This window comes from Salvelinus sp. IW2-2015, linkage group LG16 (genome assembly GCF_002910315.2).
Source record: "Salvelinus sp. IW2-2015 linkage group LG16, ASM291031v2, whole genome shotgun sequence".
Taxonomy (NCBI): Eukaryota; Metazoa; Chordata; class Actinopteri; order Salmoniformes; family Salmonidae; genus Salvelinus; species Salvelinus sp. IW2-2015.
Window position 1 is genome coordinate 21,060,173 of NC_036856.1, and position 14,809 is coordinate 21,074,981.

The following is a 14,809-nucleotide window of genomic DNA, read 5'->3' on the forward strand; positions in this document are numbered from 1 at the left end:
GGCAGCAGCCTCTCAATGTTAGTGATGGCTGTTCAACAGTCTGATGGCCTTGAGATAGAAGCTGTTTTTCAGTCTCTCGGTCCCAGCTTTGATGCACCTGTACTGACCTTGCCTTCTGGATGGTAGCGGGGTGAACAGGCAGTGGCTCGGTTGGTTGTTGTCCTTGGTGATCTTTTTGGACTTCCTGTGACATCGGGTGCTGTAGGTGTCCTGGAGGGAAGGTAGTTTGCCCCCGGTGATGCTTTGTGCAGACCTCACTACCCTCTGGAGAGCCTTACGGTTGTGGGTGGAGCAGTTGCCGTACCAGGCGGTGATACAGCCCGACAGGATGCTCTCGATTGTGCATCTGTAAAAGTTTGTGAGTGTTTTCGGTGACAAGCSAAATTTCTTCAGCCTCTTGAGGTTGAAGAGGCGCTGTTGCGCCTTCTTCACCACGCCGTCTGTGTGGGTGGACCATTTCAGTTTGTCCATGATGTGTACGCCGAGGAACTTTTCCACCATCTCCACTACTGTCCAGTCGATGTGGATAGGAGGGTGCTCCCTCTGCTGTTTCCTGAAGTCCACGATCATCTCCTTTGTTTTGTTGACGTTGAGTGTGAGGTTAATTTTCTGACACCACACTCCGAGGGCCCTCACCTCCTCCTTGTAGGCCGTCTCGTCGTCGTTGGTAATCACCTGGGGGCGGCCCTTCAGAATGTCCAGGACCCAGTTGCACAGGGCGGGGTCGAGACCCAGGGTCTCGAGCTTAATGACGAGTTTGGAGAGTACTATGGTGTTAAATGCTGAATTATGAACAGCATTCTTACATAGGTATTCCTCTTGTCCAGATGGGTTAGGGCAGTGTGCAGTGTGCTTGCGATTGCGTTGTCTGTGGACCTATTGGGACGGTAAGCAAATTGGAGTGGGTCTAGGGTGACAGGTAAGTTGGAGGTGATATGATCCTTGACTAGTCTCTCAAAGCACTTCATGATGACAGAAGTGAGTGCTARGGGGCGATAGTCGTTTAGCTCAGTTACCTTAGCTTCTTGGGAACAGGAACAATGGTGGCCATCTTGAAGCATGTGGGCACAGCAGACTGGGATAGGGATTGATTGAATATGTCCGTAAACACACCAGCCAGCTGGTCTGCGCATGCTCTGAGGACGCGGCTGGGGATGCCGTCTGGGCCTGCAGCCTTGCGAGGGTTAACACGTTTAAATGTTTTACTCACGTTGGCCGCCGTGAAGGAGAGCCCATAGGTTTTGGTAGCGGGCCGTGTCAGTGGCACTGTATTGTCCTAATAGCGAGCAAGACGTTGGTGTCCGCGATGGGGCTGGTTTTCTTTTTGTAATCCGTGATTGATTGTAGACCCTTTCACATACGTCTTGTGTCTGAGCCGTTGAATTGCGACTCTACTTTGTCTCTATACTGACGCTTAGCTTGTTTGAGGGAATAGGGAATAGCTACACTGTTTTTTTATTCGGTCATGTTATTGGTCGCCTTGCCATGATTATTAGCATTGGTTCAAACTTTCAGTTTTGCGCGAATGCTGCCATCAATCCACGGTTTCTGGTTGGGGAAGGTTTTAACTGTCACCGTGGGTACAACATCTCCGATGCACTTGCTCATAAACTCGCTCATCGAGTCAGCCTTTACATCAATGTTGTTGTCTGAGGCTATCCGGAACATATCCCAGTCCCGTGACCGAGCAATCTTGAAGCGTGGAATCCGATTGGTCGGACCAGCGTTGAACAGACCTGAGCACAGGCGTTTCCTGTTTTAGTTTTTGGGAGCAACAAAATGGAGTTGTGGTCAGATTTGCCCGAATGGAGGGCAGGGGAGGGTTATGTATGCATCGTGGAAGTTAGAGTAGCAATAATCCAGAATGCTGCCAGCCCGAGTCGCGCATTTGATATGCTGATAAAATTTAGGGAGCCTTGTTTTCAGATTAGCTTCGCTAAAATCCCCAGCTACAATAAATGCAGCCTCAGGATATATGGTTTCCAGTTTACATAGAGTCCAGTGAAGTTCTTTCAGGGCCATCGAGGTGTCTGCTTTAGGGGGTGTCATGTCTTTGGCTTTTCCTGATTAAGTGATATGACATGCTATTCTATAAAATAATTTCTCTGTAATTAATATTACCTGATTAAGCTAATCATGTAAATGTAATTAACTAGAAAGTCGGGGCACCACGGAAGAATGTTTATAGAGCTGTTATCTTCCCGAATAAACTCTTAAAGACCTGGTAATCTTTTACATCAATAGCAGTCAATATTTAATCGTCACCTTGTTTCAGTCTCATCTMAAAGTTGTAAATTATTGGTTATCTTCACGAACCCTGGCTAACAAGTTGAATCAGCAGTACAAATCTTTGGTTTAATAATTTATTTACTAAATACCTAAATAATCACACAGAATTACATAAACACAGAATGGATCATACATTGATTACTAATTATGTCCTACAAGAAAATGTCCCTGGGGGACGGAACCTGTATGACGGCTGGTTGCAAAGAGGGGGTTGTGCTTGAATGAAAGTGCGGGAGGATGGAAGAACAAAGGGAGAAGCTATACTATCGTAAATACAGAATCTTATACATTCTAAATAACCACCCATTTGGAAAAGGAAAATGCAATAAATATTTACTCTGAGCTGCGCTTCAATAGGTTGGTTGTAGATGGAAGGCCGTGTTGCCCAACAGAGATCTTCCTTGTCCTTTGAATAGTGTCTCTGGTGGTAAACTGGATACGTTGTAGTATCGTCGTTGTGTGGTAGACTGGATACGTCGTCCGTCCTTTCCTAGCCCACGTTTACAGCGGCCGCTGCTAACTCAACGGCTAGGAGGTATCACTTCTGGAATGAATAAGAGTTTAAAGTTCATACCAAGTTGCCATACTTTTAGCTCATGCTATATTCTGGCTGGTATAGTTGAAGTTCAACCTTTCGTCATCTTCATGTTGAAATTCGATGCTAATTTCGTTAGGTTATTATCTGAGCCCTTTCAACGTGGGCGATCATCGTCCTCTCGTCCTCGGATCACAAAGTTACATTTTCATCAAGGGCTTTATATAGGAGGGGAGAGAAGGGCGTGTTTCATAGTTTATAACCAATGTCTCTTCACATGGGCGGGGCCACTGAGTGAGCAGAGCTTTAACCTTATGAAAACCCAATTCTCTCATTTGGAAGCTGAAATTACATTTAATCTTTTCACAAATAGTTTCATATTTAAACATTTAAATTGCACAACAATTCCATGTGAATCTGATAACTATAATGTGTAGACTTTCCAAGATCCAGTTTATGTCATCCTATCATTAGTAAGAATGTCTCAGATGCCAACTGATCTGGCATCATATTCATTAAGTACCAACACATATTTTCAACTGGTTGGATTACCGAAACATGGTACCTTTCCCCCTACCTTTTGATGTTCCCAGACTCTATATGTTTAACAAAGGCTTTTCAAGAGTCCTTCTGTAGAGTCAAGAGAGAGGAAAGGGAGAAAGGTATTTATGGGGGTGGTCATAAACCTCACCCACAGGCCAACGTCATGACAGGGGGATATACACAGCTGTGATTATAATCGAAGAGAATTCTCTTGGTAGATAATGTGGTCGGCATTTGATTGTAAGGAATTCTAGGTCAGGTGAACAAAAGGACTTGAGTTCCTGTATGTTGTTATGATTACACCACGACTCGTTAATCATAAGGCATACACCCGCGCCCTTCTTCTTACCAGAGAGATGTTTGTTTCTGTCGGTGCGATGCGTGAAGAAACCGGGTGGATGTACTGACTCTAATAACATATCCCGAGTGAGCCATGTTTCCGTGAAACAGAGAATGTTACAATTTCTGATGTCTCTCTGGAAGGCAACCCTTGCTCGAGTTCCGTCTACCTTGTTGTCAAGAGACTGAACATTGGCGAGTAGTATACTCAGGAGCGGTGAGCGATGTGCCCGTCTATGGAGGCTGACCAGAAGAACGCTCTGTCTGCCCCTTCTGCGGCGCCGTTGTTTTGGGTCGCCTACTGGGATCAGATCCATTGTCCTGGGTGGTGGTCCGAACAGAGGATCCGCTTTGGSYAAGTTGTATTCCTGGTCGTAATGTTGGTAAGTTGACGTTGCTCTTATATCCAATAGTTCTTCCCGGCTGTATGTAATAAGACTTAAGATCTCCTGGGGTAACAATGTAAGAAATAATTCATTAAAAAAAACGAAATACTGCATAGTTTCCTAAGAACGCGAAGCGAGGCGACCATCTCTGTCGGCGCCATCTTTAGCATCCACTTCAGCAGACCACTTCCATATTGAGCGTGTCACTGGTACTTCCTGTTTGAGTTTTTACTTGTAAGCAGGAATCAGGAGGATAAAGTAATGGTCCGATTTGACAAATGGAGGGTGTGGGAGAGCTTTGTACGTGTCTCTGTGTGTGGAGTAAAGGTGAACCAGAGTTTTTTTCGCCTCCAGTTGCACAGGTGACATGCTGGTAGAAATGAGGTAAAATGGATTTCAGTTTTCCTGCTTTAAAGTGACCGGCCACTAGGAGCACCGACTCCGGGTGAGCATTTTCTTGTTTGCTTATGGCTCTATACAGCTTGTTGAGTGCGGTCTTAGTGCCAGCATCAGTTTGTGGTAAATAAACAGCTATAAAAAATATAGATGCAAAGTCTCTTTGTAAATACTGTGGTCTACTGCCTATCATGAAGTATTCTTTAATCGTCCATGTAGGTGATAACCACATACCAAACCAAGAACTTGTTGTAAACAGTACAACATGCCTGGATGAAGATTTACATATTGTTTAAATGCCACCACAAATAAAAAAAGAAACAAAATAATGTATCTTTCGTCTCTGTATTTCATAAATGTCCTTCAATTCGCACGAGGGTGAATGTATCTCACCAGAGAAAGCATCCAAGTGAACTAAACAGCTCCACTCTGTCTCTTTATGTGTAGCCCATGTATCTGATGCTGTCTGGTCAAAAATACTATGATATTGTTGCAGCACATAACATTGCATGCAAGGGAAGCCGATGAGCATTTGGCCTCCCTTGATACTTTTTTTTGTTGCCAATCAGCGTTGAGTTAAACAGAGGGAGCTCAGCTGTGAATGGTCCTAGTGRACCAAAAMAAAGTGTCAAGGGAAGCCAGTTTGGATTTGACTTCACACCAATCACATCACATTAGAAGCCAAACATCATTGACAGAAAACTGGAATTGTTTAATATTTTTGTGTCGGTGTCCTCCGGGGGCTAGCTAGCTAAAATTGTCTCTTTCCTAAACTAGCAATGGATGGAGATAGGGATTTTAACATGTGGTTTTACTTAATTCTCTGTACTGGCCAATGATTATAACATCAATTCTGATCCAACCATAAATTCATACATTGTGCCCCTGGCATGAGAGGATTGAAGTTCAACATGTATCTAGATGTAGTAACGTTAGGCTAATGTTAACTAGCTTGCCTGGAACATCGTTGCTCATAAAAGGAAGTTAGGCTAGCGAGCAAGCATTTTAGCCAGGTAGCCTAGGACAATAAAAACTAAAAGGGTTGTTACATTCTCCCGCAAGAAAACAAAAAATGTCGCTCAAACAGAAGGTGGAACTAACAAAGAGTCACTGACCAATAACCAAAATGAAACAGGTGGTGCTTTAGGAGGCGTTCTGAAAGACACTCATGTGGGTGTTCACTGAAAGTTGACTAGCAACAACTGGAACCCACCATGAGCGCCCACTAAATTTGCCCAAGAAGAGGCAAACAAAAGAAAACCCCAAAAAAGACAGGAAGCAAACCAAAAAGATGGAGCAAAACAAAATCAGGGAAATCAGGCAAAGGAACGGTTTTCTAGATAATAATAACTAGAGTTGTTGACCCTCCACATCTCTCAAGACAACTGGAGCACTTGGCCAGCCACTCTGAAATAGCACCTGGGCCAACCAGGTGAAACACCTTCCATCTAACAAGATGACCAACCAGAACAGGCGTAACACAGACTGACTAATGAGGTGACACCAATTGGTGTGCCCCTCGTGCTAACGTCCAACCTCAAAATATAAAATGGAAAAACCAAAGCCTGTAACAGCGTGTATGACAGAGTCATAGACTGTTTAGGCAACATGAAAGAGGAGGATGGCATTGGCGTTTCTCTACAGGTAGGGTGAGTCGACATGTTCTTTTCTACTTGCACACACACACACACACACACACACACACACACACACACACACACACACACACACACACACACACACACACACACACACACACAAATCAGTACCATGGACAGCCCACATCATATTTAGCTTATGTTGATTGGAATAAATCATTTTTGGTATATTTTAGTTATCACTGTTTTAGACTAAGCATAGGTAATTAGATTATGTTGAAATAGTGCTGGAATAGTGGAGGCAGCGCCTGGTTAATATTTGCGACTTGCAGGACCTCTCAGTGGTTTTAAATCAATAGTTGTTTCCTAGTCCAGAAATGTTGGAAACATTAACTTGCTTGACTGTGCTGTAGGTAATGTAACTGTTTGTTACATGCATTATGTTTTGTGGACTTCACAGGGCAGATGTTGCTCGCTGGTTTTGTGATGAAACAAAAGTGTGGTTGAATTTATTTTGCCACTGTGGCTTCTTATTGTCTTGGTCACAGTGTCAAGGCATATTAACTAACAGGTTATAGAGCAAACAACACAATTATCACAACACATAGGTTGTAATAATGCTTTTTCCCCCCTGATTTGGCTTCCCCAGTGATTTTACCCARGCACCGCTACTGCAAATGCTATGTATAGTTGTTCAAAAGAGATAGTGCCATGCCAATGAGCATAGATATATACTACTGATGTGGAGCCTCGACAGTACATACTGTAGTTATTGTTTATTCATCCATGTGTTCTCTGGTGGTTGCAGGTGAACCAGTGGTGTGAGTCGGGGGTGTATCTGCTGGCCTCTCAGGCAGTGGACAAGTGCCAGTCCCAGGATGGGGCTGAGGCAGCGCTGCAGGACATTGAGAAGTTCCTGGAGACGGCCAAGGAGAACCAACTGAGTGACCTCAAGAACATCCACAACCAGTATGAGCTAGTCCTCAACGCTGAAGTCAAGGTATGTGCAGTGGTCCCTTAAATCACTCATGGAATCCTAGTTCCTGGAGTTCTCAGCCTACTGATTAACAATTGTTCTATTTTTTTACCACTTGTATTGTGCTTTCCCTCAGGCCAATGTAAAGAAGGCTCTAAAAAGGTTGGACGATGTACAGGAGATGTTTGAGAAGAGACAGGTCAGTCTGAAGAAGCTGTCGGCCAAACAGACCCGGCCCATCCAGCCTGTGGCACCCCGGCCTGAGTCCTCTCCCAATCGCCACGCGCCCTCCAAAACACCCAGGACCACCGGCCCTGCCCCTGGTAAGTCTCCCCSARGTTGACCTAACCACAAACTTTACCTGCCCTCAACACAAGACCATCAATGTAGAGCCTATTCATTGCTATTCAAACTGAAAGATAGTCTATATACTATACTTTACTTGCCAGGAAGTAGTCATTTTCTAGTTTTAGACAAAGCATATGTTTAAAACCTTACATCCTGATGCCTTAGCCTTGTAAAGGAASTTTATTGTATTCACTGCGGTACTACGACAGGAAGAGGACATGGCTTTGGGCCAGGGCCTTCTGCTGTTGTTCCACACATAGAGAATGGAAACAGGACTTATGTTTCTCTTTCTTCTTTTTCCCATCCCTGTTCTGTAACCATTACCAGCACTCAGTCGAAGGACCTCAGAGAACTCCAGTGCCACAAAGCAGCCCACGGAGGCTGAGCTTGCCAAAAAGAAAAATTTAAGTCGCAAAGTCAAAGGGAGCCTCAAGGTAAGATCTGATGAACTCTAGACAATTGAACCTGAATGGTTCAAACTCATCTARAACAACAACAACCATTTTCTTTTGGTGGCTAGCCACTGGTCCATTTTTATGACAGTGTTCCACCAATATAGTTATTTTATCATTTATTAGAACAGAACTCTTGGTCTGTCACGCCCTGACCTTAGTTATCTTTGTTTTCTTTATTATTTTGGTTAGGTCAGGGTGTGACGAGGGTGGTATGTGTGTTTTTGTCTTGTCTAGGGTTTTGGGTATGTCTAGGTGTGTGTGTGTAGTCTAGGCATTATGTCTATGGTTCCCAATCAGAGGCAGCTGTTTATCGTTGTCTCTGATTGGGGATCCTATTTAGGTTGCCATTTTCCAGTTTGGTTTGTGGGTGATTGTCTATGAGATGTTGCATGTCTGCCATCGTTATTCTTAGCTTCATGTTCGTTTTGTATTAGTTTGTTAAGTGTTCTTCGTTTCATTAAAGAAGATGTATTCACATCACGCTACGCTTTGGTCTCCTCACTACGACGAACGTGACATGGTCAATGGGAGTCTGGGAGAGAAAGTCATTGGGGTGTCCAGTTTTACTATCTTCTGTTTCCTGCCTTTCCCCAGCTGAAACATGTGGAGATAAGAAAACCTATAGCCCTAGTTGAAATCAATTATGCAAATTTGTCCCTGACAACATCATGTCTGTCTGATGAATATCAATAATGTGCCATACTAGTCATGCATGATAAGCATCTCATCTTATCTAATACCATTTACATTTTTGTCATTTAGCAGTAACTCTTATCCAGAGCGACTTACAGGAGCAATTAGTGCCTTGCTCAAGGGCACATCGACAGATGTTTCACCCAGTTGGCTCTGGAATTCAAACCAGCAACCTTGCAGTTATGGCACAACGCTCTTGGACCAGGAGTGTGATATTTGAAAGGAAATAGGGGCCTCCAAGGTATATGTGCGTGACCCTTCCTCTACCTACAGTATCCATGACTGCATCACTCTGTGTTTCTGTCCCCAGATTGAGGTAATGCATGAGGCAAGCCAGGGAGGCTCCAGCCACATCCTGGTGACGAACGAGACAGAGGAGAGTCTTTCAACCAGGCGGAGGTAAATGGATATTTTCTCTTCTCTGCCCTTCTACAATATGTAAAGTAAAATATTCTGAGAAAGAGAACCGTCCTTTCTTCCTCTTTCTCTCTGCTCTCCGTCAAAGTTGATACAGAGCAACTGCTGTATGTACTCACAAAGTTGCTAATGATATGGTTTATGATGTCAACATCTACAATAGACTACCATTCCCTCAGTAACTGAGGAGAATCTGCCGTACACCCAACTGTAGCTGAGGTGCAGGAGATGAAGAGCCACATATAGCCAACGTGTGTCAATGCAGTCAGACATGATGAGCAACACTTGGGTTAAAACACAGTGCCAGGAGGCACATCGGTTTGATGCATTTGCATGATACCAGCTGTATTTCTGTATTTTGAAAGTTATATATCTTGAAAATGTGATTGCTGACATGCAAAACATGTTGAGACTATATCAACAATGGACTAATGAAACTGATACCAAAATATAGTTTTGGGGGGGAATTTTTTAAGTAAAAAATGTACTGATGTGTAAATGTTTTACATTATTATTTTTAGATAGTTTGAAATGTTTTATCATGTATTTTTAACATGAAATATAAACACTTAACAAACAAGAATCAGGTGTCACAACCAGGACAAACATAAAAAAAATATGAGAACTATACTGAACAAAAATATAAACGCAACATGCAACAATTTCTACGGTTTTACAGAGTTACAGTTCATATAAGGAAATCAGTCAATTGAAATAAATAAATTAGAACCTAATCTATGGATTWCACCTTAAGTACATTTTATGTATATTTCTCATAAATTAGAAATATACTAAAATGTAGAAAGAGGAGGAAGGGAAGCGCTACTAAGGTACACTATAGTATATTTTGGTAGATAGAAGGTGCTCTTTGGTAAAAGGTGTAAATTGGTCATCAAAAAGAAAGGAGGACCAAGGCACTCTTCATATAATTAATTAAAATGCCTTTATTAGTATGGCATGTTCAATAGAAACAAAGTTGTTTAAAAACCGACGCGTTTCGGCTGCATGGCCTTCGTCAGGGAGTACTGTTTGTTACAGAGTACAAAATGGTATTTGAAATAAAATTCATGTATTTTATTTACAAAAAAAGTATATTTATAATGTGTTTCAAGCATACTTTCTTTCCTTGATTGACCGAGGCATCTTCTCAGACAATTTTAACATGCTATTTACAAAGGAGTTGTGGCTGGAGCAGAAATTTTTAAGGGACGTTTTTGTGAACTGTGCACCATTGGCATTTCACACTTTAGTGGTTCACATTTRGGAAATAAATGAACATTTCAATAAAATGTGTAATCTGTAATTAAAAGTACAACATTATTCAGTTTGAAAATGAACATCAAAATATTTGAATAAACTAAATATTAGGAAAAATATCATAGTATAAATCAAAACTTCAGCTGCAGAAAAGGATGCTGGGAAATATGCATTTTTTTTGTGCACATTAGTTTTTGAAAGTATACTTTAAATACAGGACCAGTCAACGCCTACTCATTCAAGGGTTTTTCTTTGTTTTTACTATTTTCTATATTGTAGAATAATAGTGAAGACATCAAAACTATGAAATAACACATATGGAATCATGTAGTAACCAAAAAAGTGTTAAACAAATCAAAATATATTTTATATTTAAGATTCTTCAAAGTAGCCACCCTTCACCTTGATGACAGCTTTGCAAAGGTATTCATACCCCTTGGATTTATTCACATTTTGATTTAACAAAGTGGGACTAAAACAAATTGAATTGTAATTTTTGGTCAACAATCTACACAAAATACTTTGTCAAAGTGGAAGATTTCAATAAAAAAAATTGTATTCAGCTCCCTGAGTCAATACCTGCTAGAAACACCTTTGGCAGCGATTACAGAGGTGAGTCTTCTTGTGCAATATTAGCCCTATATTATTTTCATAATTCAAGCTCTGTCAAGATGTTGGTGCTCATGGCTACACAGCTATTTTAAAACAAGCAGATTTAAGTCAAAACTGTAACTTGGCCCCTCAGGAACATTCACTGTCTTCTTGGTAAGCAACTCCAGTGTAGATTTAGCCTTGTGTTGTTGGTTATTGTCCTGCTGAAAGGTGAATTCCTCTCGCAATGTATGTTGTAAAGCAGACTGAAGCAAGTTTTCCTTTAGGATTTTGCTTATGCTTAGCTCTATCCCGTTACTTTTTAACTGGAAAAACTCCCCAGTATTTGCCGATGTCAAGCATACCCATACCGTGATGTAGCCACCAACCACCATGCTTGAAAATAAGGCGGCAGTTACTCAGTGATGTGTCGTGTTGGATTTGCCCCAAACATAAGGTTTTGCTTTTAGGCCATTTTCTTTTGCAGTATTACTTTATATATTCTGTATATTTGTATTATTATTTTCAAATCATTATTGTGGAGTCACTAAAACGTTGTTGATCCATCCTCGGTTTTCTCTCATCACAGCCATTGAACTCTGTTTTAACAACACCAATGGCCTCATGGTAACATCCCTGAGCAGTTTCATTACTGTCCTGCAGCACAGTTCAGAAGGATGACTGTATCTTTGATGTTCCTGGTGGTTTAATACATCATCCACAACATAATTATTAACTTGACTGAAATAGATATTTCATTTCTGATTTGATATTGTTACCGATCTACCAATCACTGCCCCTTTTATGAAGCTTTTGAAGGGCAGCCTGGTCTTTGTAGTTGAATCTGTGCTTGAAATTCAAAACTTGACTGAGGGACTTTACAGATGTTCTATGTATTGAGGACAGAGGAAGGGTTACTCATTCAGAAATCATCTCAACCACTATTATTTCACACAGAATCCATGTAACTTATTATGTGATTTGTTAAGCCAAAAASTAATTTAGGCTTGCCTAAACAAAAGGTCTGAATACTTATGCAACGACTATATTTTAGTTATCTAATTTTTATTAATCTTAATTTTTGTTTTGGACTTTTTCTTCCACTTTGACATTACAGAGTATTTTGAGTTCATTGTTSACAAGAAATGACCATTCAATTAAAGCTCCTGCTTTTAAAAATCCACCTTTCCAGAAACAAGTCTCTCACCGTTGCCGCTTGCGCTAGACCACCTTCTGCCCCCAGCTGTGCCCTGGACACCATATGTGAATTGATTTCCCCCCATCTTTCTTCAGAGCTCGTGCTGTTAGGTGACCTAAACTGGGACATGCTTAACACCCCGGCCATCCTACAATCTAAACTTGATGCCCTCAATCGCACACAAATTATCAATGAACCTACCAGGTACAACCCCAAATCCGTAAACACGGGCACCCTCATATCATCCTAACCAACCTGACCTCCAAATACACCTCTGCTGTCTTCAACCAGGATCTCAGCGATCACTGCCTCATTGCCTGCGTCCGTAACGGGTCTGAGGTCAAACAACCACCCCTCATCACTTTCAAACGCTCCCGAAAACACTTCAGCGAGCAGGCCTTTCTAATCGACCTGGCCCGGGTATCCTGGAAGGACATTGTGTTAACAAACCTCCAGACTAGCTTCAATGCCATACAACTCTCCTTCCGTGGCCTCCAATTGCTCTTAAATYCAAGTAAAACGAAATGCATGCTCTTCAACCGATCGCTGCCCACACCTGCCCGCCCGCCCAGCATCACTACTCTGGACGGTTCTGACTTAGAATATGTCGACAACTGCAAATACTTAGGTGTCTGGTTAGACTGTAAACTCTCCTTCCAGACTCACATTAAGCATCTCCAATCCAAAAATAAAATCTAGAACGCTTCCTATTTCGCAATAAAGCATCCTTCACTCATGCTGCCAAACATACCCTTGTAAAACTGACCATCCTACCATCCTTGCCTTTTGCGATGTCATTTACAAAACAGCCTCCAACACTCTACTCAGCAGATTTGATGCAATCTATCACAGTGCCATCCGTTTTGTCACCAACCCCTGTACTACCCACCATTGCGACCTGTATGCTCTCGTTGGCTGGCCCTCGCTTCATATTCGTTGCCAAAACCCACTGGCTCCAGGTCATCTATAAGTCTTTGCTAGGTAAAGCTCCGCCTTATCTCAGCTCACTGGTCACCATAGCACACCCACACGTAGCACACGCTCCAGCAGGTATATTTCACTGGTCACCCCAAAGCAATTCCTCGTTCGCCGCCTTTCCTTCCAGTTCTCTGCTGCCACTGACTGGAACGAATGCACAAATCACTGAAGCCGGAGACTCATATCTCCCTCACTAACTTTAAGCACCAGCTGTCAGAGCAGCTCATAGATTACTGCACATGTACAGTACATAGCCCATCTGTAATTAGCCCATCCAACTACCCATCCCCATACGGTTTCTATTTTATTTATTTTGCTCCTTTGCACCCAGTATCTCTACTTGTACACTCATCTTCTGCACATCTATCACTCCAGTGTTTAATAGCTATATTGTAATTATTTTTCCACTATGGCCTATTTATTGCCTTACCTCCGTTATCCTACCTCATTTGCACACACTGTATAGACTTTTCTATTGTATTATTATTTTATTTTTTTTATTTCACCTTTATTTAACCAGGTAGGCTAGTTGAGAACAAGTCTCATTTGCAACTGCGACCCTGGCCAAGATAAAGCATAGCAGTGTGAACAGACAACACAGAGTTACACATGGAGTAAACAATAAACAAGTCAATAACATGGTAGAAAAAAAAATAGAATCTATATACAATGTGTGCAAAAGGCATGGGTAGGCAATAAATCGAATATACAATTTAGCAGATTAACACTGGAGTGATAAATCATCAGATGATCATGTGCAAGAAGAGATACTGGTGTGCAAAAGAGCAGAAAAGTAAATAATGAACTGTATGTTTTTTAATTCCATGTGTAACTCTGTGTTGTTGTTTGTGCTGCACTGTTTTGCTTTATCTTGGCCAGGTCGCAGTTGTAAATGAGAACTTGTTCTCAACTAGCCTACCTGGTTAAAGGTGAAATAAAAATAAATAAAAATAAATCAATATTAATCCCATTCCAGGGGGTATGAATACTTTTGCAAGTTACTGTATACTTATAGTGCACTTGATCACTCACAAGCAGAGTTACATAAAATAGATTCTTAAACTTAAATACAAGTCCAAGTGTATTTTGAATGAATATACTAAATTACAATTAAAATGTTTGAACTTGAAGTTTAATGATAGTGAACATAGTATACTTAAATATTGAAAAACAATTCATTTAAAGTACACTTTTAATAAGCATATTGAAAGTTGATGATAGTATATTTATAGTATACTAAAAGACTGGAAAAACAATGAATTTAAACTACACTTTTAATACGTGTATTGAAGTGTGATGATAGCATATTTATAATATATTAAGACTGAAAAAACAATGAATATAAAGTACACATTTAATAAAAATGTTGAAGTGTAATGATAGTATATTTATAGTACACTTAAGATATACTAGAAAAGTACATCACATATTTGAAGTACTGTCTATTACTTGTTGCAAGTATACTTGCAACATATTAAAATATACTTTTTTTTTTAGCTTGGGTAGGTCCACCCACTTGGGAGCCAGGCCCATCCACTGGGGAGCCAGGCCCAGCCAATCAAAATGAGTTTTTCACCACAAAAGGGCTTTATTACAGACAGAAATACTCTTCAGTTTCATCATCTGTCCGGGTGGGTGGTCTCAGACAATCCCACAGGTAAAGAAGCCGGATGTGTAGTTCCTGGGCTGGTGTGGATACACGCCAAATTCTCTAAAATAACGTTGGGGGCGGCATATGGTAGAGAAATTAACATTGAATTCTCTTAACAGTTGCACGCTCCCGCAAAACTTGAGACATCTGTGGCATTAT

The 14,809-nt window shown here is 41.3% G+C and overlaps 1 protein-coding gene across 7 annotated transcripts in view; it reads left to right on the top strand.

Annotated features, from left to right (window-relative positions):
- The window catches only part of mcf2l2 (MCF.2 cell line derived transforming sequence-like 2), a 130,848-nt gene that overhangs the window by 66,209 nt on the left and 49,830 nt on the right, over positions 1-14,809 (top strand). For all 7 annotated transcript variants that reach the window (XM_024004497.2, XM_024004500.2, XM_070447597.1 and 4 more), the window contains 4 exon segments: positions 6,895-7,086; positions 7,199-7,385; positions 7,738-7,844; positions 8,869-8,957. In XM_024004497.2, the coding sequence (XP_023860265.1) occupies positions 6,895-7,086; positions 7,199-7,385; positions 7,738-7,844; positions 8,869-8,957 (575 nt within the window).